Source organism: Microtus pennsylvanicus, chromosome 3 (assembly GCF_037038515.1).
Source record: "Microtus pennsylvanicus isolate mMicPen1 chromosome 3, mMicPen1.hap1, whole genome shotgun sequence".
Taxonomy (NCBI): domain Eukaryota; kingdom Metazoa; phylum Chordata; class Mammalia; order Rodentia; family Cricetidae; genus Microtus; species Microtus pennsylvanicus.
The window spans coordinates 14,655,856-14,678,895 of record NC_134581.1 but is presented as its reverse complement, the minus strand read 5'-3'; the positions used below and the strand labels follow the sequence as shown (position 1 = coordinate 14,678,895).

General features: G+C 47.1%; 1 protein-coding gene and 1 long non-coding RNA gene across 2 annotated transcripts in view; one reads left to right on the top strand and one right to left on the bottom strand.

The window, feature by feature from the left end:
• LOC142845543 (uncharacterized) overlaps positions 1–23,040 on the bottom strand; it is a 227,149-nt gene that overhangs the window by 115,659 nt on the left and 88,450 nt on the right. The gene's annotated exons all lie outside the window — the stretch shown is intronic.
• Positions 10,254–22,831, top strand: Uqcrc1 (ubiquinol-cytochrome c reductase core protein 1). The gene is made up of 13 exons (XM_075964478.1): positions 10,254–10,390; positions 10,621–10,761; positions 14,095–14,181; positions 15,505–15,634; positions 16,500–16,698; positions 17,119–17,198; positions 20,206–20,321; positions 20,504–20,647; positions 20,762–20,922; positions 21,039–21,124; positions 21,753–21,841; positions 22,129–22,204; positions 22,644–22,831. Exons 1-13 carry the CDS (start codon positions 10,322–10,324, stop codon positions 22,706–22,708), a joined length of 1,443 nt encoding a protein of 480 aa, XP_075820593.1. The 5' UTR covers positions 10,254–10,321; the 3' UTR covers positions 22,709–22,831.

Below are 23,040 nucleotides of genomic sequence, written 5' to 3'. Positions count from 1 at the left end.
GGTCAGAGTTTCTGTTGAGGACAATGAAAAATTCTTGGAAACAGTGATGATGGTTACACAACATTGTAGAGGTATTTAATACCAACAAATTATGGGCATGTCTCACCAATAGTGAGACTGCAAAATTCTGTCCTGGATAGTTTAACGTATTGTTCACAAAATAAAATTGAAAATAAAGAAAAATGTAGAACAGGTGAATGTATTAATTATTGAGCAAAGAGTGAAGCTGATGTGAGTCCAAAGCAGGCCTTGTGCCTGTGATCCCTGCACGTGGGAGACAGAGGCAGGAGGATCAGGAGTTTGACGTTATCCTCGGCTGTGTAACCAGCCAGGACTGCATGAGGTCCTGCCTCCAAAAAGAGAGTAAGGTGAATGCCAGGCCCTTCCGAAGGAGCGCAGAGGCCACACACCTGGCTTGAGAGCAGGGTGATGAAGCAGGCCTCAGAGGCAGGTGGAGAAAGGAAGTCTGGTCAGGAAACAGCTACCAAATTCAGTTTGCAGTGGGTGTGTGGGAGCACTCGACTGCACTTCACTCTTTACAACCGATAAATGATAGATGATTAATTAATGAGTCACTAAAGACCTGACAAATCACTGCCGCAGCCACGTGACCTCTGGCTGCTTATATGTCAACTTGCAATAGCATTTCCTTCTTGGGTCAATCAATTCTTTTCATTTCACCAGCTTCTCTGGTGGTTTCGGAGATGTGTACCTAGTGTTATGGTTCCCTTTATCCCATCGTCCTCCCTCTCATCTCCCCGTGACGTTTACTGACCTTTCGCTTTATTTCATTTCATTTTCTTCTTTGAGACAGGGTCTCTCTATGTAGCCCTGGCTGTTCTGGAACTCACTCTGTAGTCTAGGCTGGCCTTGAACTCACAGAGATCCGCCTGCTTCTGCCCCCCATGTCTGGAATTAAAAGTGTGTGTATGCTACCATACCTGGGATTTTATTTTTTAACTTCATTTTGAGAATTTCATACATGAGTCCTGTTTTTACACCATGCCCTCCTCTCCCCCTCCAGTTCCTCCTGTGCCCCCCGCCCATCACAATCTCTTTAGCTGTTATTGTCAGACACACACAAATACAACCTGATGAGCCTAGTTAGTGTCACTCGTGTGCATGTATGTTTTGATTTGACTATTTAGGATTAGAGGGGCTCCCTTCTTTTTAAGATTTTACTGCCAGGCCTTGTGGTGCACACCTTCAATCCTAGCACTAGGGGATCAAAGCCATCTCTGAGGTCAAGGCCAGCCTGGTCTATCCAGCAAGTTCAGGACAGCCAGAGACACATAAAAGACCGTCTCAAAAGAAAGTATACATTTTATTTGTGTGTGTGTGTGTTTTTGCATAAGTGTATTGCACGTGTGTGTGTGTGTGCTCAGGTAGCCACAGATGCTGTGAGTTCATGATTGTAACAGCCATGCCATGTCCAGAGAATAGTGGCTCATAACACTGTTTTGAGGTGGGAGAGTCTTTTGTTTTGTGTTAATTTCATTGGTTAATAAAGAAACTGCCTTGGCCCTTTAATAGGACAGAAAATTAGATAGGCGGAGTAGACAGACAGAATGCTGGGAGAAATAAGCCAAGTGAGTCAATCGCCATGATTCTCCCACCCGACACAGATGCCATGCCTCTCCTCTCCAGGCAGACACTATAGCTCTCCTTTCCAAGATGGACGCAGGTTAAGATCCTTTCTGGTAAGCCACCACCTCATGGTGCTACACAGATTATTAAAAATGGGTTAATCGAGATGTAAGAGTTAGCCAATAAGCCGGGCGGTGGTAGCGCACGCCTTTATTCCCAGCACTCAGGAGGCAGAGGCAGGCAGATCTCTGTGAGTTCAAGGCCAGCCTGGTCTATAAGAGCTAGTTCCAGGACAGGAACCAAAAGCTACGGAGAAACCCTGTCTTGAAAAAAAAAAAAAGAGCCAATAAGAGGCTAAAACTAATGGACCAGACAGTGTTTAAAAAAATACAGTTTCCATGTAATTATTTTGGGTAAAGCTAGCCGGTGGCCGGAGCCGGGTGGCGGGAAGCTGTTTCCCATCCTCCTTCTGCCCGCCCCCCCACCCCCAGGCACTACATAGCCCTGGCTGTCCTGGAACTTACTATGTGGAGCTGACCATGAACTCACAGAGCTCCCCCTGCCCTTGACTCTCCAGCACTGGGAATACGGGCATGAACCCGGCTGTTTGTTATTTGCCTACTCCTACTCTCCTCACCCCCATCCCCCAGCTGAGGACCAAACCCAAGGCCTGGCACTTGCCATGCAAGTGCTCTCCCACTGGGTAAATCCCTACCCCTGCTCTGTCTTTCTGTCCCCTCTCCCATGGTGTTCTGAGGGCCGTGGAAGAGGTGATGGAGATGTCTCCTTTAGGGCGAAACCTTCAACTGTCACTTATCCTCATCATCTCTGACCTTTATGAACCTCTGCATTAACTGCTACCCACTGCAGATAGAAGTTTCTCTGACTAAGGCCAAGAGCATCACCAGTCTAAGGGCATAAATACCAACATTTTACAAGATCGTTTGACTACATACCTATTTGACAAAACACAAATAGTAAGTTTTCCCCTAAGGCCTGTAACTTTCTCAACTATGGGCTTTTTATATATATATTTTTGTTGTTGTTGTTGTTTTGTTTTCTGTTTTTTCGAGACAGGGTTTCTCTGTGATTTTGGAGCCTGTCCTGGAACTAGCTCTTGTAGACCAGGCTGGTCTCGAATATATTTATTTTTAAATTTATTTATTTGTTTTCGTTTTTCAAGAAAAGGTTTCTCTGTGTAGCTCTGGCTGTCCTGGAACTCACTCGGTGGACCAAGCTGGCCTTGAACTCAGAGATCTGCCTGTCTCTACTGGGATTAAAGGTGTTTGCCACCTTGTCCAGATTAGTGGTGGGCTTTTAAAAGTAAGATGTGTTTATTTTATATGTATGTTTGTTTTGTCTATATGGATGTCTGTGTACCATGTGTGTGTCTGGTGCCCAGAGAGGCCAGAAGAAGATTGGATCCCCTGGACCTGGAGTTACAGATGGTTGTGAGCTACCTTGTGAGTACTAGGAATCAAACCCAGGTCCTCTGCAAGAGCAGCAAGTGCTCTTAAGTGCTGAGCCAACTCTCCTGCCCCACAAAGTTTTGAGCAGGTTACAGAATCAGACATGCATTCCTGGCAGCAAATCCATTCAGAAAGCGGGTAATCACCCTCACAGCAATTACCACGTTCTTTTCGGGAATGAGCTTTTCTTTTATATTTATTATTATTATCTACGCACTGTTTTCATACCTGATTCCCGGAAAGGTCAGAGGAGGTGATCAGGACCCATGGGACCCCAGTTACAGACAGTAAGGTAATCTTTTTTGAAACCTTGTCTCAAAAAAAAAATAAGTAGATAAAATTATTCTACAGATTGGAAGAGGATTTTCTGAAGGACTAAGCGTAGATTATGAAGATGAAGAACCAAGGATAACTCCTAGCTTTGTTTTGTTTTTCTTTTTTAAGACAAGCTCTTGCTATGTAGCTCTGACTAGCCAAGAGACTCACTGTGTAGACGAGGTTGGCCTTGAACTTACATCAGTTTGCTTGCCTCTGCCTCACCAGGGCTGGGCCCAAACACATGCCCTCCTCTATGAGCATGTGTGTATGTATGTTTACATGTGTGTATGCAGATTTGTGTGTGTGTGTGTGTGTGTGTGTGCACATACATGTACCTTAAATTGGAGGCCAGAGGAAGGGGTCAGGGGACCTCCCTGACTGCTCACTTCCTTATATAACATGGAGGCAGGACGTTTTGGTAAATCTGGAGCTTACCCTTTCAGCTAGTCCGGCTGACAGCTTGCTGGGGATTCCTTGACTCCCACCCCTGTGAGCTGGGGTTACAGATGACTCTCCATGTCCACCCAGCTGTTACTCAGGCTCTAGGGATCCGAACTCTGACCTGAACTCCTGTCTTCCCTGTGTTCAGCTGCTGAGCTGTCTCCCCAGTCTCTTTAGGCACGAAGTCTGTGTTAAACAAAAGCATTGATGCCACTTATAAGCCTCTAGCTTGGTGAGTTTTCATAATAGAAACACAGTTCTTGAGTGACTATCACCTGAGGCAAGAGGCCCCTGTCCATAGGCCCTTCCATCATCTCTCCCTCCTCTCTCTGAGAACATCTGTGCCTGCAGTTCTATGCTTTCTTTGAGAACCTTGAAGGTTTTTTTTTTTTTTGGCTTTCTATCTCTTTCCATCTTTTCTCCTCCTCCTCTTTTTAATTTTTGTTTTGTTTTGTTTTTTTGTTTTTTCTAGACAGGCTTTCTCTGTGTAGCCCTGGCTTCCCTGGAAGCAGCTCTATAGACCAGGCTGGCCTTTAACTCAGAGACCCACCTGCCTCTCCACCACCACCACTAGGCTTCTTTTCTTCCTGTGTTGGAGAACAAACCTAGTCTATCATCTGCTTGGTAAGCACTCTCCAGCTGAGCTATGACCTCAGCAACCCTCTTTCCCTCTCCTTTCTCTCCCTCTCTCTGTTTCTCTCCTTTCCTTCCTTTTTTCCTTCCTTCTTTCCTTCCTTCTTTCCTTCCTTTCTTCTTTCATCAGGGGCTCACATAGACCAGACTGCAGCTGATACCTGGAAATGTTTCCTGTACAGATGAGCTGGTGGTTCACACTGTAATCCCTGCCTTTAGGAGGCTAAAGCAGTAGTATTGTGAATTTGGAGAAAGCCTCAGCTGCTTTTCATGATCCTGCCCTGCATAGCTGGTTGGTAGTGGCACACGCCTTTAATCCCAGCACTCAGGAGGCAGAGGCAGGCAGATCTTTGTGATTTGAGGCCAGCCTGGTCTACAGAGCAAGTGCCAGGACAGCCAAGGCAACACAGAGAAACCCTGTCTTAAAAAACTAAACAAAACAAAAAGATCCGGTGTGAAACAAGTGTGTGTGTGTGTGTGTGTGTGTGTGTGTGTGTGTGTGTGTGTGAGAGAGAGAGAGAGAGAGAGAGAGAGAGAGAGAGAGAGAGAGAGTGTGTGTGTATGTATGTGTGTGTGTGTGTGTATGTGACGGGGGGGGGGAGAGAGAGAGAGAGAGAGAGAGAGAGAGAGAGAGAGAGAGAGAGAGTACTACTCTTACACAGGACCTGAGTTTGGTTCCCAGCACCACATTGGGTGGTTCACAACTGCTCACTACAACTTTAGGAGCTCCACTACTCTGAGGGCAGCTGTACACGTGTGCACAAACATACACATAATGTATGCATTCAGGTCATTAAAAATAAATCAATTAATTCAACCAAATTATAGGAAAGAAAACAGATGGGGGTAAAGAAAAAAAACAGAAGAGATGGAGCAAAGCCCCAAGTAACTTGGCTTGTCCCTCAAGATGCTTCAGGGAAGAAATAAAAAAATGCTGGAGGCCAGAAGCGCTGGTAAAAGCTGTCTCAGTGGATCTGGACTTGCACCACCACCTGCCTGCCTTGCTCCAAGTGGGACAGAAGTTCAGGTAGAGTGTAGATCCCGAGCATCTGAGTAACATCTGGTGGGCCTGGAGGGCTGTGTGTAACCCCAGCCGACAGGGCAGGAGGTAGGAATCCCCTAGCAAGCTGACAGGCAGAATAGCTAGAGGAGAAGGAAGGCAGTGTCTGTGGAGGGTCTCACTGGAGCCAGTTTTCTCCAAAGACAATTTGCTACTGATCCATTTTCACAGTCAATTCATGCCCCACCTCTGGGAGAACCTGCTCGTGCCCTCTGGACTTGAGCATTTCATAGTCCTCCCATGACTTAAGATGCTTCTCCGTGACTGGGATCTGAGTAACGTTCTGTTTTCATATTTCTGGAAAGCTCTTATCATTATTATGATAGTCCACATACTGGTCACTCAAGAAATCTATTTGTTTGATTTTTTTAAGTCTTCAGCTGAGACAGCAAAGGGAATGGTTTGTACACCTGTTGTGCTTGGGCACGAATGAGAACTGAACTCCCGAATACCGTAGGTCCAGGGCAGAGAACCAACAGGAATTTTTTTCACTTCCAAGCACGGCAGGGCTCTCACACATTGGCAGTGAGGAGGTGATACAAGTCCCAGATCGGCTGAGACAAATTTTACCAGCATTCCAGGCCTCTGGCATTCCTTGTGTCTGTCCCAAAGCATCTAGGGTGACAAGCCAGCTCACCCAGGCCCTGCCTCATCTCTCTGGTTTTGGGCTTCAGCTGAGTCTTGGCTTCATCCTCCACTCTGTTCTCATGGCGCAGAAGTCTGAATGAGGGAGACAGTCCTAAGGCCAAGAGCATGTTTGACTCTGAAATATTTTCTAGCTGTTTATTCTTCCAACACATGATCCAGCTACAAGGTAAAGATCACACAGGCGTGGGAATCCTGATGGGAAGAAGTACTGAACACAAAGGAGGTTTGTTCTCATAGAATGACAAATAATTATAATTATTGTTTAGTTTAGCCAGGCATGGTAGCCAGGCCTTTAATCTCAGCACTCTAGAGGCAAGGGCAAGTGGATCTCTGTGAGTTTGAGGAAAGCCTGGTCTCTCTCTCTCTCTCTTTCTCTCTCTCTCTCTCTCTCTCTCTCTCTCTCTCTCTCTCTCTCTCTCTATATATATATATATATATATATATATATATATATATATATAAAGTTCTAGGCCAGCCAGGGATACATAGTGATGTTTTATCTCCCTCCCTCTCTCTCTGAGACAGGGTCTCACTACGTAGCTCTGGAACTCTAGGTCGGCCAGGCTGGCCTTGAACCCACAGAGATCCTCCTGCCTCTGTCTCCCAAGTGTTGGGATTAAAAGTGTGCACCACTGTGCCCAGCTGAGACCCTGTCTCAGACAAACAAACAAAAAACAAAAACAAACAAAACCCAGTTATGTGATACTGGGGAAGGAGCGCAGGATCTTGTACGAACTATCATTAAACCATGTTCCAGTCTGGCAAATAATTATGTTTTAAATTTTTATCTATTTATTTGTGTGTGCATGAAGGGTCTGAGGACAAGTTCATGGAGTTAGTTCTTTCCTTCCACCAATATGACTTCCAGGGATTGAATCTGGGTGGTCAGGCTTAGCAGCAAGAATCTTTACCCATCTCACTGGCCCAGTAATGAATTAAAAAAACAAAACAAAACTGGGGCTAGAGAGCTGGATCAGAAGTTAAGAATATTTACTGCTCTCGCATAGGATCCGGGTCCCATTCCCATCACCCACATAACCATCTATAACTCAAGTTCCAGAGGATCCGATTCCCTCTTCTGGCCTCTGAGAGCACCAGCCACACACGTGGTACATGTACATACACTCAGGAAATAGGCAATACACTCAATACCCATAAAAGATTTAAAAGTAAATCTTTTAAAAAAACAAAAGCCACCAGCCTGGTCTACAAGAGCTAGTTCCAGGACAGGCTCCAAAACCACAGAGAAACCCTGTCTCGAAAAAACAAAACAAAACAAAACAAAAAAACCACAAAAGCCCACAAGAGGCTGGAGAGATAGATGGCTTAGTGGTCAAGAACATTTGCAGCTCTGATAGAGGACCCAGGTACAGTTCCCAGCACGATAGTCCACAACTGTCTACAACTCTAGTTCCAGGGGATTCAGAGCCCTCTACTAGCCTCCATACAGGCAGACAAACCCTTTCTACATTAAAAACAAAAAAGCAAACCTCTAAAACAACACCATGAGATCTACTGATGTGATGATACAAGAATTGTCAAATATTCAGATTCTAAACCACTGCAAAGAGACATTCTGGCGGAAAAGGGCCTTGTAAATGTCTTTCTATTTATATTGAAATGTCTTCTCATTTGGCTGATGCAACTTCTGAAGCTCTGTGAGGTGCGCAGACAGAATTGAGTAGGAGGGCCATCTGGTTTACTGCTGGGGGTGGGGGGTGGGGTTAAGGTCTCAGGAGGACCTGCGAAGGAAGATCAGGTTGGTTGTTGTTTTTGGTTGCACCACACAGGCTTCCAAACAGCACACTCCATTTTCATTATAGCATGTAGCTGAAAGTCTTATAAATGGTCACATTAAAGTCTGGGATGGCAAAAAACAAAAACAAAAAACAAAAACAGAACACAGGAGTCATAAACAGGAGAAACATAGGCAAATGTAAGGTACTGTCTTGAAACAGAAAAATGACATTAGCTTAAAAAAAAACACAACTCAAGGAAATCTGTGCAAACTGTGGACTTTAGTTAATGATGAACCAATAATGGCCCATTAATAATAATAGATGACCTATACCAATGTAAGATGTCAATAAAAGGGGAGCTGCTCCCTTGTGCTTGTGGGAGTGCATGGTGGATCTCTGACCATCTGCTTACCGGTTCTGTAAACTTAAGGCTGCTCTATAAGTGACTCAGCACTTTTGTACAAGCCTGGTGACCCGCATTTGATCCCTGGAATCTATGTAAAGGTGGAAGGAGAGAACTGATGCCCCAAAGTTGTCCTCTGACCTTTGAATACGTGTAGGGATATGCCCCCCCATCATGTACACATATACAAGTAACAGATAATAAAAAACAATTTTAAATTAAAAATTAACATCGACAAAAAGCTGATAGAGGGCTGAGGTCGTAGCTCAGTGGTGGTGCTTGCCTAGCACTCCCGAGACGCTGACTTTTCTTCTTAGCACCACAGAAATCTTAGTGTGGGGGGGTGTAGGAGTTCAGAAGTTCAAGGTCATCCTTGTCTACAGGACACCCTGTCTTTCAAAGAAGAGAAGCAGGTTTGTTTTGTGTGTTAGTTGAGACAGGCTCTCACTATATAGGCCTGGCTCACTGTACATACCAGGCTAGTCTGGAAGGCAAACGATCTATGTGCCCTTGCCTCTTGAATCCTGGGATTAAAGGCATTTACCACCATATCCAGCAACTCAGAAATTTAAAAGATTTTGTTTCACTTTATTTCCTCTCTAAATCCTAGTTTTGGTACACAAATTCTCAATCAAGGGGCTGGAGAAATGGCTCAGTGGTTAAGAGCACTGCCTGCTCTTCCAAAGGTCCTGAGTTCAATTCCCGGCAACCACATGGTGGCCCACAACCATCTGTAATGAGATCTAATGCCCTCTTCTGGCCTGCAGGCATACATGCAGACAGAATATTGTATACATAATAAATAAATAAATATTAAAAACAAAACAAAAACAAATTCTCAATCAATATACACTAAGCATCTTTTGTCTGATTTCAGATAAGTTTTTTTTTTTTGTTTTGTTTTACTTTTTGTTTTTTTAAGACAGGGTTTCTCTTTGTTTTTTTTTTCTTTTTTTAAATATTTATTTATTTATTTATTATGGACACACTATTCTGTTTGCATATATGTCTGTAGGCCAGAAGAGGCCACCAGCCCTCATTACAGATGGTTGTGAGCCACCATGTGGTTGCTGGGAATCGAACTCGGGTCCTTTGGAAGAGCACACAATGCTCTTAACCACTGAGCCATCTCTCTAGCCCCCAGGGTTTCTCTTTGTGACAGCACTGGGTGTTCTGGAATTCACTTTGTACACCAGGTTGCCCAGATAAATTTTTTAAAAACGTTTTGAAAAGATCACAAGTGTAGGAAAATCATTTTCATTAAAAAAAAAGGAGAGAGGGGGGATTAGTTTTTGGTTTGCCAAACAAAGAAATCCTGTTTCACAAATTAACCTTTACATGTTCCGTTTTTCATACCCCCCCCCCCCCCGCACTTTGGAGACACTGTCTTACACAACCCAGGCTAGTTTTGAACTCCTTACACAGGGCAGGATGCTACTTCTGTGCCTCCATTTCCCAAGTGCTGACATTCAATATTGCTTTAGCAATATACTATTAAACGTTTTTCAGGTTAACCATTTAGACATTTTATTCTTTCAAACTAACTTCAGTGGCCACCTTGTTGCTGGGGAATCACTGGCAGGCTGGTGCTTCTCTTCAGACGATTCCCGGGTTTGTGCACCCTCCCCTCCAGGCCCAGGCAGTGCTGCTGCTGCTGCTGCTGCTGCTGCTGCTGCTGCTGCTGCTGCTGCTGCTGCTGCTGCTGCTGCTGGCGTGCAGTGCACACCGCGCTCCCGCAGCTGGAGAGAAACAGTGCACAGCGCCTCCCTCAGGTGGAAGAAGGCATGACCGGGACAGCAGAAGGGCCAGCAGCAGGCTGATGGACACCCGGCTGAGCAGAGTCTATCAATGGCTTAGAACCAAAGGAAAAAACAAACATTAATTCTTGCGAATAGACCCGATGCCCGTCAGGGGGCGATCGAGCGCCAAGTCTTCCGTAACGGCGCCTGCGTCTCCGCCTCAGACTCCGCCTTCTCAGTTTTGCGCATGCGTGACGCGGCTTTACGCCGACAGGAAGTAGAAGATGGCGGCGTCCGCAGTCTGCCGGGCTGCTTGCTCCGGGACGCAAGTGCTCCTTCGCTCCGGCCGCACGGTGAGCTGGCGGCGAGAACGCTGCTCTGCGAGGCTCAGGGCTTCCGCACGCAGACGAGGAGCAGGCTGTCAGTAGTGGCCGCGCCGAGTGGAGAGGTCGCGGGGTCAGGGCCGTGGGAAGGTCACCGCGGAGGGCGGGGATGGCTGCCTTCTCTGGCTTGGGCCTGAGAGCCGGGGTCCCACTGTCAGAGGCTCGGAGAGCAGTTCTTACAGGGTCGTCTTCTTCCTTAGCCGGCCCTGCTGAGGTCACCCGCCTTGCGGGGTACCGCCACCTTCGCCCAGGCGCTCCAGAGCGTGCCGGAGACCCAGGTCAGCGTGTTGGACAACGGGCTGCGCGTGGCCTCGGAGCAGTCCTCCCATCCTACCTGCACTGTGAGTTATCGCCAGCCCTCTAGACGGGCTCGAAGTGTGTTCCCAGGTTGGGATATGACCTTGGGCCGCCTTCTCCCGCGTTTTGGGTGGAGACTGGCTTACTGCCGCCAGATTTGATTTGTCCGTGTACCTGACTTCAGCCCTGCCCTAACTTAATAGCGGCAGCCCTCCAGCCAACATTACGGTGCTTGCCAAGGACGGGGCCCAATTCTTTTCCAGCTTTTTGTACCAACGGCAAGAGAGAAGTGATTATTGTTTTAAAATGACAAAAAAAATTACATTTCAGAGACTTGAGGTGACTTTCAGAAAGACATCCAGATCTACTAGACTCACCACCTAGGCTATATAATCTGTAGCTAGACCAGGAATGCACTTCAAAAAATACCTCTGAGGGGCTGGAGAGATGGCTCAGAGGTTAAGAGCATTGCCTGCTCTTCCAAAGGTCCTGAGTTCAATTCCCAGCAACCACATGGTGGCTCACAACCATCTGTAATGAGGTCTGGTGCCCTCTCCTGGCCTGCAGGCATACACACAGACAGAACATTGTATACATAATAAATAAATAAATATTTTAAAAAAATAAATAAAAATAAAAAATACCTCTGAAGGGCTGGGAAGATGGCCGAGTGTGTAAAGTGCTTGCTACTCAAGCATGAGGGCCTGAATTGTGGAACTCTAATATACCTACATAATTTGGATCCCCAATGTGGCAATTTGGGTCTGACACCCATACCGAGGAAGGTGGAGACTAGTGTGTCTAGTCTTTACTGTTTATGTGTTTGAGTGGTTTGCCCACATGCATGTATGTGTACCATGTGTGCATGAAGCCCATGGAGGCCCAAAGAGACTTCAAATCCTCTGGAACTGGAGTTACAGATGGTTGAGAGCCACCATATGGGTGCTGGGAATTGAACCTCGATCCTGTGGAAGAGCAGCCAGTGTTCTTCTCCACCATCTTACCATGCCACATACACATAGACACATATTTAAAAATAAAAGTTTTCTTTCCTGTCCAGTTTTTCTGTATAGCCCTGGCTATCCTGGAACTCACTCTATAGACCAGGCTAGCTTTGAACATGGAGATCCACCTGCCTCTGCCTCCCAAGTGCTGGGGTTAAAGACATACATCACCACTACCTGGTTAGGGCTTTATGTTTTTATTGACTGATTCAGTTTTCCAGGGACAAATAATGTCTTGTGATCTAAATTGTTGCCAAACACAGGGCATAGTGGTCGGCAACTTGCTTGATACTTGGGAGCTGTATACGCAGACTCTAAGAAAGCTCAGTAAATCATGCTTTATTCCGCAGACTCTAAGGTACTATGATTGTGAGGAGTTACAAAGAAAGAATGGTATCAGTTAAAATCAAAGGATGCTGTGGATTGTAGTCATTTAAGGTGAATGTTTGGAGCTAGAAAGATTATTCTATGGTTAAAGTTGTTTACTGTGCAACCACGAGAAGAGGAGAACACATCCCAGCACGCAGATAACAAGCTAGGAGTTCTTCGAATGTCTGCAGCTCCAGCTTTGATGGATAGGGTATCCACCTCCTGCCACCATGTGCACACAGGTGCACATGCATTCACACAAAGAGCAAAACACATGTATACTACACAAAAGTGTATCAACATCTGTTTGCAAAGCATGTGGAAAACTTAAGGCAACAATGAACAGATAATAAAAAGCTTGATCATGTGGGTAAGTAGTGTGTTTCGCAGCACACTAGGAAACATTCGATTCTTGCTTACCTATAATCCTGGTACTGGGATGTGGGGACAGGAGGATTGGGAATTCAAGGCTATTTTCAGCTACAGAATAAATTCAAGGCCAGCATGAGCTACATGATACCCTTTCTCAAAAAAGAAAACCCAAAAAGAATATAAGATTCACACTCAGAAGGTAGAAGCAGGTGGATCTCTGAGTCCAGTCCAGCCAGGAGTACATAGTAGTGAGACCTAGTCTTAAAATTGAAAGGAATATTAAGGTGGTTTTTTTTTTTTTTTTTTGAGCCAGGGTTCCAGGGTTTCTCTGTGTAGCTTTGGAGTCTGTCCTGGAACTCACTCTGTAGACCAGGCTGGCCTCAAACTCACAGAGATCCACCTGTCTCTGCCTCCCATGTGCTGGGATTAAAGGCATGTGCCATCACCACCCAGTTAGAATATTAAGATTCTGAGGCATGGTAGAAGGGGTGACTGGAGAGACGGCTCAGTGGTTAAAAACTTCTACAGTTTTTGCAGAAGAATCAGGCTCTATTCCCAGCACCCACTTCAAGTAACTCACAACTGTCTGTAACCCTAGCTACAGGGGTCACCAACACCCTCATGCACATATGCAGGAAAGCACTAGTTCACATAAAATAAAAATAAATCATTAAAAAAATTCTTTGAGGTCTGTAGGTGTACATCAGTGGTAAAGCAATTGCTAAGTATTCCTGAGGCTTTGTGTTTGAACTCCGGTACTGTAATAGGATGAAGTCTTCCCTGAAGCTGAACACAATGGCGTGTGCTTACAGTCCTAGACATCTGAGAGATTGAAAGATGAGGATTGTTTAACCCAGAAGTTCAGAACCAGCCTAGTGGCATGGCCAGACTCCATGTTGAAAAGTTACTGAGTTACAGGGTTTCACTATAGAAGTTATTTTCTCTTTGTTTTTCATACAAAGTCTCACTGTGTAACCCTGGTTGGGCTGAAACTTGCCATGTAGACCAGGCTGGCCCCAAACCTACGTCTGCTAGGATTAAAAGTGTGTGCCACCACACCCTGCTTCAGCACCTTTTTAAAATGATGACGTGCAAGGTGTCTAAGTCAGGAGCTTTCCTCCTATCACAGGCTAGCCTTGAACTCATGATCCTGCTTCTGCCTTCCATAGTGCTGGGGTTACAGGTCACCATACCCTAACTTGCATATAATTCTTAGAGTGTAGAGCATGGACTGTTGTCTGTGAATGATAGGCTTCGTGCACAGAAGAAAACAGAATGAACTAAAAATTATAGTTGTGGAGCCAGGTAAATGGACACAGTTGAGAGAATAAGGTGGGGGGATTTCTGTGCATTCAAAGCCAGGTTAGGCTTCAAAGCATGGCAGTGCCTTAAAGATGAACACCAGAAATGCTCCTGGATGCCTTTGATAGCCCATGCAGAAACCTGTGTCAGGTAAAAGAGGTGAGGCAGTGTAGTCATGTGGACTTTCCCTGTGCTGTGGGCTCTCCTGTCTCTGGGGCTCTTATTGGAGCAGCTCTGTCCACAGTGCTGCCTAGGAGGATGTTAGGGTTATTTCGTGGCTGGGAACTAGGCTGATTTGTTGGTTCCTTTTGTTGGTGGTTTCTTTTACAGGTGGGAGTGTGGATTGATGCTGGCAGCCGGTATGAGACTGAGAAGAACAATGGGGCAGGCTACTTTTTGGAGCATCTGGCTTTCAAGGTAAGTCTCTTGAAGTCCATGATTCCCCTCAGTGTGGACCGCCTGTCTCAAAAGACCAGAGTCCAAAAAATTAGTCTCCTGATTGTGGAACTTTTGGGGCATAATCGCTGGCTATGCTTTTGGGAAGGAGCAGTATGGGCGTAGTTTTTTCTGAGTGTTTATCTGGTGAGTCCTTGCCTGAGGTCCCCCTTCCAGGTTGCAGTCCCACATACAGTGGCAGGGACTTGGAGCTGCTAATCACATTACATCCGCAGTCAAGAGCAAAGGGCAGGCCGGGCGGTGGTGGCGCACGCCTTTAATCCCAGCACTTGGGAGGCAGAGGCAGGCGGATCTCTGTGAGTTCGAGACCAGCCTGGTCTACAAGAGCTAGTTCCAGGACAGGCTCCAAAACCACAGAGAAACCCTGACTCGGAAAAAAAAAAAAAAGAGCAAAGGGCAGGTTAGGCTGTCAAGGGAACTCTGGGTATTAGGCATCACTTGCTCAGCCCTGCTGTCCTGTCCCTAACTGGCTCCAAACAGCCTATGATACTGTCTGCTCAACTGAGGGTCTACTCAGTGTGTTGAATACAGACGCTTGAGGGAGGTATGTGTTGGAATTTCAACCTTTGAAGGCAGATCCTGTATTCTGTGGCTCCTGGTTTGGATTTTTTTTTTAAATGTTGGACACTAAATTGTAGTAGTATCAAAGAGTTCCACAATAATTAAGAAATGGACTGTAGGGGCTGGCAAGATGGCTCAGCAGTTAAGAGCCACTGACTGCTCTTCCAGAGGTCCTGAGTTCAATTCCCAGTAACACATGGTGGCTCACAGCCATCTGTAATGTCATTTGGTGCCCCCTTCTGGTGTGCAGGTGTACATGGAAGAAATGTTGTATATATAATAAATAAATAAATGTAAAAAAAAAATAAAGTTGCAGAATTTACTAAAAAAAAAAAAGAAATGGAGTATAACAAAGATTTATTTATTTGGGGATAAACTCACAGTAAGGGTAGCAATCTGCAGTTCTCTGTGTGCGCTGGAAACTGGAACCGAATCCTGCAGAAAAAGCGCCCCGTCCTCTACATGCTTCCATCTGCACTTAACAGTACATGAGACCACACCCAAAGTGGGCCAGTATCTTACAGGCTATTGGCTGAAGGCGTTCCCACAACATAAATGTACACTGTGTATTTGCCGATTGCATCTCCTGGAACTGGGGTTAGGAATGGCTGTGAGCCACCACGTGGGTGCTGGGAACTAAGCCTGCATCCTCTGCAAGAGCAGCCAGTGCTCTTAACCGCTGAGCCAGCTCCAGCCCCTGATCCTTTTGATGTCTGATTCCAGGGAACAAAGAATCGTCCTGGCAATGCCTTAGAGAAGGAGGTGGAGAGTATGGGGGCTCATCTTAATGCCTATACCACTCGGGAGCACACTGCTTACCTCATCAAGGCGCTGTCCAAGGACCTGCCAAAAGGTAACACCTGGAGGAAGGCATGGGCATAGAAGGGTAGGTCTCCAGGGCTGCAGAAGTCAGGCTCCCAAGAGTTCCAGACTGTCCCCAGAACTGGACTTCCCACTGGGCTGTGGCCTTATTGAAAGCAGCTAATCTGAGTGTAGACCAGTGGGAGATGTCTTTTTTTTTTTCCATGTTTCAAGACAAGGTTTCTCTGTAGCTTTGGAACCCGTTCTCAAACTAGCTCTTGCGACCAGGCTGGCCTCTTATTCACAGAGATCTGCCTGCCTCTGCCTCCTGAGTACTGGGAGTAAAGGTGAGCACCAGTACCACCTAGCTGGGACGTGCCAGCTTTTTTTTTTTTTTAAATATTTATTTATTATGTATACAACGTTCTGTGTGTATGCCTGCAGGCCAGAAGAGGGCACCAGACCTCATTACAGATTGTTGTGAGCCACCATGTGGTTGCTGGGAATTGAACTCAGGACCTTTGGAAGAGCAGGCACTGCTCTTAACCGCTGAGCCATCTCTCCAGCCCCGTGCCAGCTTTTTAAGCTTTTTTTTTTTCTTTCTTTTTTTAAACTGTATGTGTGTTGGTGTAAGCTTGGTCAGAGGTAGCTTAGCAGGAGTCAGTTACCTCTTCCCACCATGTGGGCTCTGGTACTCAGACTCAGATCAGCATGCTTGGTGGCCAATGCCCTTACCCACTGAGTCAGCTCCTAAGTTTTTTGATGTAACTTCCCATTATGTAGCCCAAGTTGGCTTTGAATTCACTGTGTAGCCTGGGCGTCCTTGAACACTTGGTAATCCTCCTACTTTGGCCTCCCAAATGTCGAGATTGGGGTGTGTAGCACGATGCCCGGCTAACACAACCTTCCGTGTCCAGTTGTGGAACTCCTGGCAGACATTGTGCAGAACTGCAGTCTGGAAGACTCCCAGATCGAGAAGGAACGAGATGTGATCCTGCGGGAGATGCAGGAAAATGATGCCTCTATGCAGAACGTGGTCTTTGATTACCTGCATGCCACAGCATTCCAGGGCACACCTCTGGGCCAGGCTGTAGAGGGGCCCAGTGAGAATGTCAGGTGAGAGGAGCTGGGTGAGGTTGAAGCAGTGCATGTCCCCATCAGCCAGAGTGCAGGTCGTCTAGCTGCCTCTGTTTTCCTAATTTATAGAATTGTTGTGTTGCCTTCTGGTCCTATGACCCTGTCTAGGGTCTTCACTTGTCTTGGACTCTGTGTAGGATATCCTGACAGTCTAGGGGAGGGAGCATCTAGGTGTGCCTTCTGTGTACCACTGTCCTCTGTTGGGAGTGTACACAGTGGGGATCTGATGCCCTTTCAGAGCCCAGTATTAGCTCACACCTTTCTCAACGTGTTGCCCTGTGGGTCCTGAAGGGTAGGTGACAGAGGCTGGATTGAGAGGGGTGTGTTAGAGCCTGCTCTGCAGAGATGCCATACCTCTTCTTGGCCACATTTTGGGTGACTCAGCTGCATGTTTTGCAGGAGGCTGTCGCGCGCAGACTTGACTGATTACCTCAACAGGCATTACAAAGCTCCTCGAATGGTGCTGGCTGCAGCTGGAGGTGAGTGATGGGTTTGCTGAAGCCCTGGCCAGGAGGGCCTTAACCTTGCTTATCAATGCCTGTGTCCTCTGGTCCTGACCATAGAGGACTCCAAGGAGCTCTGTGCCTGTTTTGTCCTTGAGGTATGTGATCCTTTATGGTTTGAGATGGGCTGGGATCTCATTCTGCTGCCACCACTGACACTGGCCATACAGGGATACCCCTTTAGTATGTGCCTCAGTTTGGCTGCCAGCTCCTGCCTGTGCCTCAAACCTCTTAGCCTCACCTAGTCCTAGAATACCCTGTTTGTGGGCCAATTCCTTATAGCCTTGCCATTGAGTGCCACCAACAGTGGCTCTTTGATGATGTACATTTGATGGTGACTGTGGCCACCTTAAAAGGGAGACACAGAATTTAGCAGCGGTTTTAATAAGAGCTTAGAGGTGGGTGGGGAGCATATGTCATTTGAACAAATTTCTAAAGGGTGGTAGTTGTCAGTGGGGACCTGGACAAAGAGGAAAGGTAGTACCCCGACCTGGATTACTTTAAGGCTTGCTCTGCTCCCAGATGGGGTCAGAGTAAGGCGGGCTAACTAGGGACGATGTGACAGGTCCCCTATGGAGATAGATGGCAGAAGCAAGGGGGAACAGTGGATGGATCCCACATAATTTCTGATGCAGGTCTTGTGTAGGTCTAGCTGTGGCTGGGGAAGCAGACTTGCTTAAAACTTGCCACCAAGGTGGGAGAAAAAGGCCCAGGAAGAACACAACAGGGAACTGGGAACCAAGAGCAGCGACAATTACTAACCCATCAGACTTTCTTGAGTCTTAGCAGGCTTAGGGCAGGTTGTCCTGTAATGGTGCTCACCTGTCAGGGTATGCCCCATGGCGTCTTATGAGGTGTCTGGCACAGAGTCCTACCTAAGGTGTGTGTTTCTGATATTCCTTGTCCTTGACCTCAGCTCTCCAGGCTCCCAGGGTAAATTGTAGCCCTGCAGGAGCACCTCTTTTTGCCACACCTTCAGGGCTGTCAGTGAGGTCTGTGATAGAGCTTGAGAGGACAGTGCCATAGCCTTGTGCTCAGCCTGTACCAGTTCCCTCAGTGCAAGCAAGACGATGCTTCTGGGGTGAGGGTCGATGCTCATGGCATATGACAAACCATTGCCCCTTTTGTCTGATTTTCTGATTTTTTAAATATGTATTTGTGTGTGTGTGCGAGTGCACTCATGCCCTTGCTTGCACATCCCAGAACAACCACAGAGTTGGTTCTTTCCAACCAATGCGGATCTCAAGGATCAAACTCAGTCATCAGACTTTGCAGTAGGTGCCTTTATTACTGAGCTGCTGGTTGACCCAGAGATTAATTTATTTATATTTTTTATTTATGTGACTGCATGTGTCTGTGTATGTATGCAGAAAGCATGTGGTGCTCATGGAAATCAGAAGAGGGTGTTAGATCCCCTGGAGTGAGTTATGTGCAGTTGTGAACTGCCCGACATTGGTGCTGGGAACTGAACTCTCAGGTCCTCTGGAAGAGCAGGAACCTCTCTTAACTGCTGAGCCATCTCTCCAGCCCTACTTTTTTTGTGGTGCTGGGGTTGAACCTAAGGTGTTGTGCATGTTAGGCAAGATCTCTAAGCACTCAGATATCCTCCCATTCACCATTTTTAAAATAAATACATACATGCACATCTATCTATCTATCTATCTATCTATCTATCTATCTATCTATCTATCTATCTATCTATCTATCTTTTCAAGACAGAGTTTCTGTAGCTTATTATTATTATTTTTTTTTGGAACACCTATCCTGGAGTTCACTCTGTAGACCAGGCTGGCCTTGAACTCACAGATATCTTCCTACCTCTACCTGTTTCTGCCTCCTGAGTGCTGGGATTAAAGGCCACTTCCCAGCTAAAATAATTTTTAAAAGATTTCTTGTGGGGGGCTGGAGAGATGGCTCGGTGGTTAGGAGCACTGACTGCTCTTCCAGAGGACCCGGGTTCAATTCCCAGCGCCCACATGGCGGCAGCTCACGGCTGTCTGAGGATCAGTTCCAGGGGATCTGACACTTCACACCAATGCACATAAAATAAAGTTAAATAAACCATAAAAATATTAAAAAAAAAAAAGATTTCTTGTGGGGACTGGAGAAATGACTGAATGGTTAAGAGCACTTACTGCTCTTCCAGAGGGCCCAGGTTTGGTTCCCACCACCCTCATGGCAGCCCACAACTGTCTATAACTCCAAGTTCTTTTTTTTTTTTTTACGTTTATTTTATTTATTTATTTATTTATTTATTTTGGTTTTTCGAGACAGGGTTTCTCTGTGGCTTTGGAGCCTGTCCTGGAACTAGCTCTGTAGACCAGGCTGGTTTTTTTTTTAATATTTATTTATTTATTATGCATACAATATTTTGTCTGTGTGTTTGTCTGCAGGCCAGAAGAGGGCACTAGACCTCATTACAGATGGTTGTGAGCCACCATGTGGTTGCTGGGAATTGAACTCAGGACCTTTGGAAGAGCAGGCAATGCTCTTAACCACTGAGCCGTCTCTCCAGCCCCTAACTCCAAGTTCTGACACCCTCACACAGACATACATACAGGCAAAGCACCAATACACATAAAGTAAAAATAAATTAATTAAAAAAAAACGACAATGTGTAAGAGCGTTTTGCCTTTCTGTATGTCTGTGTACCACACGTGGCTGGTGTTTACAGAGGTTAGAAGAGGGCATCAGACCTGAAACTAAAGTTACAGATGACTGTAAACCACCATGTAGGTGTTAGGAACCAATCCCTGGTCTGCAGGAACAAGCACTTTTAACTGCTGAGCCATCTCTCCAGATCCCTACCCTCCAACTCCATTTTTGACTTCAGTGTGCCTGGGCCACGGGCTTCCTAGCCCTGGATTTCTAGCTTGCCTTTGAGACAGGATCTGCCTAGGGATCATCCTTGTCCCTACGTGTGTTCTCTCCTCTTCCTGTGCTTGGACTCTGGGTGACCGCTGACACCACTCTGTCCCCACAGGGGTAGAACACCGGCAGCTGCTTGATCTCGCCCAGAAGCACTTCAGCAGCGTATCCCGTGTGTATGAAGAGGATGCCATACCTGGTGTGACTTCATGTCGTTTCACTGGCAGTGAGGTGTGCTGCCTGGTGGCGGGATTGATGCTCTGAGCTGGTGACCTCTGGGAGGATCCTTGTGTGCATGGTTGTCTGTGTGATGTCAAATGCCTCAGGAATGAATCGGCAAGGGTCTGGCATCTCCCATTCTTTCTGTTTACTCAGGTCTGGTTTTCTGTCAGCCTTGACATGTATTGTTTCAGATCCGCCATCGTGATGACGCCTTGCCTTTAGCCCACGTGGCTATTGCAGTAGAGGGACCTGGCTGGGCTAACCCGGACAATGTGGCTCTCCAAGTAGCCAATGCCATCATTGGCCACTATGACTGCACTTACGGTGGTGGAGCGGTAAGTGCCAGGACAGGCATGGGACCTTCCCTCCAGGGAGGAGAGGATGCCAGTTGTGGAGCTTAGGACTGGGCCACAGACAAGAGGAGTGTTGATGGTCCTTGCCTTTCGCAGCACCTGTCCAGCCCACTGGCTTCCGTTGCTGTGGCTAACAAGCTTTGCCAGAGTTTCCAGACCTTCAACATCTCCTACTCTGACACTGGGTTGTTGGGCGCACACTTTGTCTGTAACGGCATGAGCATCGATGACATGGTCTTCTTCCTCCAAGCCCAGTGGTGAGTGTCACTTCAGTATTGCCACGGGAGCCGGGCTAGTAGGAAGCTAAGAGACCACACATGGTCTCCCAGAACGAACATCTCTCCAAGCCCACTCTACCCCCACCCTGCTTTAGGATGCGCCTGTGCACCAGTGCTACAGAAGGCGAGGTGACTCGGGGCAAAAACATCCTCAGAAATGCCTTGGTGTCTCATCTGGATGGTGAGTCCTCATTCCTGCCGTGAGGAGACAATATGTCCTGTAGTGATCACAGTGATGTAGGCCTTGGCCGTGTGTGGTGTTTCACACTGTAATCCCAGTATTTGGGGGATAAGCCACCCTTAACTACACAGTCAGTTCTGGGCCAGACTGTAGTAGTACTTGAGACCTTTTTTTTTTTTGGTTTTTTTGAGATAGGGTTTCTCTGTAGCTTTGGAGCTTGTCCTAGAACTTGCTCTGTAGACCAGATTGGCCTCAAACTCACAGAGATCCTGGCATGCACCACAACTACCTAGTATGAGACCATATCTTTAAAAAACATAAAACAAAAAAAAATTTGGCAAGGTGGCCCATGCCTTTATCCCAGCACTCTGGAGGTAGAGGTAGGCAGATCTTCTGAGTTAGAAGCCAGCCTGACCTGCCAGCTAAGGTACATAGCAAGACAACAGAAGAAAGGGAGAAAGGGAGAGAAACCCCAGGTGCAGGGCTTGGAACTTTGGGTGTCAGTGGAGTTAGGCACTATTGTTGCGGCAGGTTGTTATGGTGATGGGATCAGAGCATGGTCCTAGAGGCTTCTGTAGGTCTGAGATTGGACTAGACTGACTTCTAAGCTTTTCCCCTTCCCTTGAAGGCACCACTCCTGTGTGTGAAGACATTGGTCGCAGCCTCCTGACTTACGGCCGCCGCATCCCTCTGGCTGAGTGGGAGAGCCGGATTGCGGTAATTGGACCCCAGGAGAGGGTCTAGAGCTGATGGGCCTCTGATACAACAAAAATTGCTCCCATAAGCATCTCTGTTACCCAAGACAGCTGCCAGTTGTAGGGGTGGGGGTAACCAGAGGAGTAACCAGATGACTGTGGACTAGGTAGGGAGAACCCTACCTACTCACCCTTTAGGTAGAGGAACAACCCCAAAGGACAAATAGGAAGTGTGGTTGACACAAGAAGATACTGGCTAAAGGGTTGCCTGGTACCTGTTACTCAGTGTTGTCTCTGCTTCCCCTACAGGAGGTGGATGCCCATATGCTGCGTGAGGTTTGCTCCAAGTATTTTTATGACCAGTGTCCAGCAGTGGCTGGATTTGGTGAGTAGTCTGGAAGGTCTGCTCTGCTGTTGCTTTCCTCTGGCTATTATCTTGTCCTCCTCTCCCGCCTCTGCTCCCCCATCCCAGCTTATTCTTTGAGAAGGAAATTAAGGTTCTCTCCAGTCACCTGGCTGCCAGGGAAGTTCTTTTTCAGAAAACCTGTCCCAACAGTTCCCTGACTCCTTGCCAAGCTCCTTCCATTAATACCCCACCCACCCCCCAGCCCACCAGGCAGCAGGTACCCTGCGTGTGGGGTGTGGCCGCCAGGGCCAGAGCATGAAAGGACAGGCTCTGCACCATGGGGAATGTGCTCTTGCCTCTTCCACTCAAAGCCTGTCTTGTGCTGCTCTGGGCAGGCTCTGTGCTGGGCGTGGCACAGGGCCAGGTGTCCCTGTGCAGGCCAGGCACTCCACCCTGACTCACCACCCTATCCCCACAGGCCCCATTGAGCAGCTCCCAGACTACAACCGGATCCGTAGCGGCATGTTCTGGCTGCGCTTCTAGGCAGGAAGTCTGTGCTGGCAGGCAAGAGGGTGGGGCCAGAGACTGGGGTCCTCTGCCACAAACTACCACTCCTGCTGCTCAGACGTATGCAGCCAATTACCACCAATAAAGTCCTATTGAGAATTGTGTTGTCCTTTCTTTAGTGTTGGCATGGAATCCACTGGGGAGCAAAGACTTCCTCACATTCTGTATGCTCTGAATCCTGCCCTCGTCTGATGTGTCCTCAGCCAGGGGCAAGTGTGGAGGCTGCAACGCAGAGGCCGGAAGCCTTTGATGCTTGCAGGGAGTTCGCCCAGCTGTTTCCACTCAGCTACATGGGGGACATTCCTTAG

Coding starts and splice junctions, on each gene's coding strand:
- Uqcrc1 (XM_075964478.1), top strand. CDS start 10,322: ATGGCGGCGTCCGCAGTCTGCCGGGCTGCTTGCTCCGGGACGCAAGTG. Junction 16,699..17,118: donor GGGCCCAGTGAGAATGTCAG/GTGAGAGGAGCT, acceptor CATGTTTTGCAG/GAGGCTGTCGCGCGCAGACT. Junction 20,923..21,038: donor TTCTTCCTCCAAGCCCAGTG/GTGAGTGTCACT, acceptor ACCCTGCTTTAG/GATGCGCCTGTGCACCAGTG.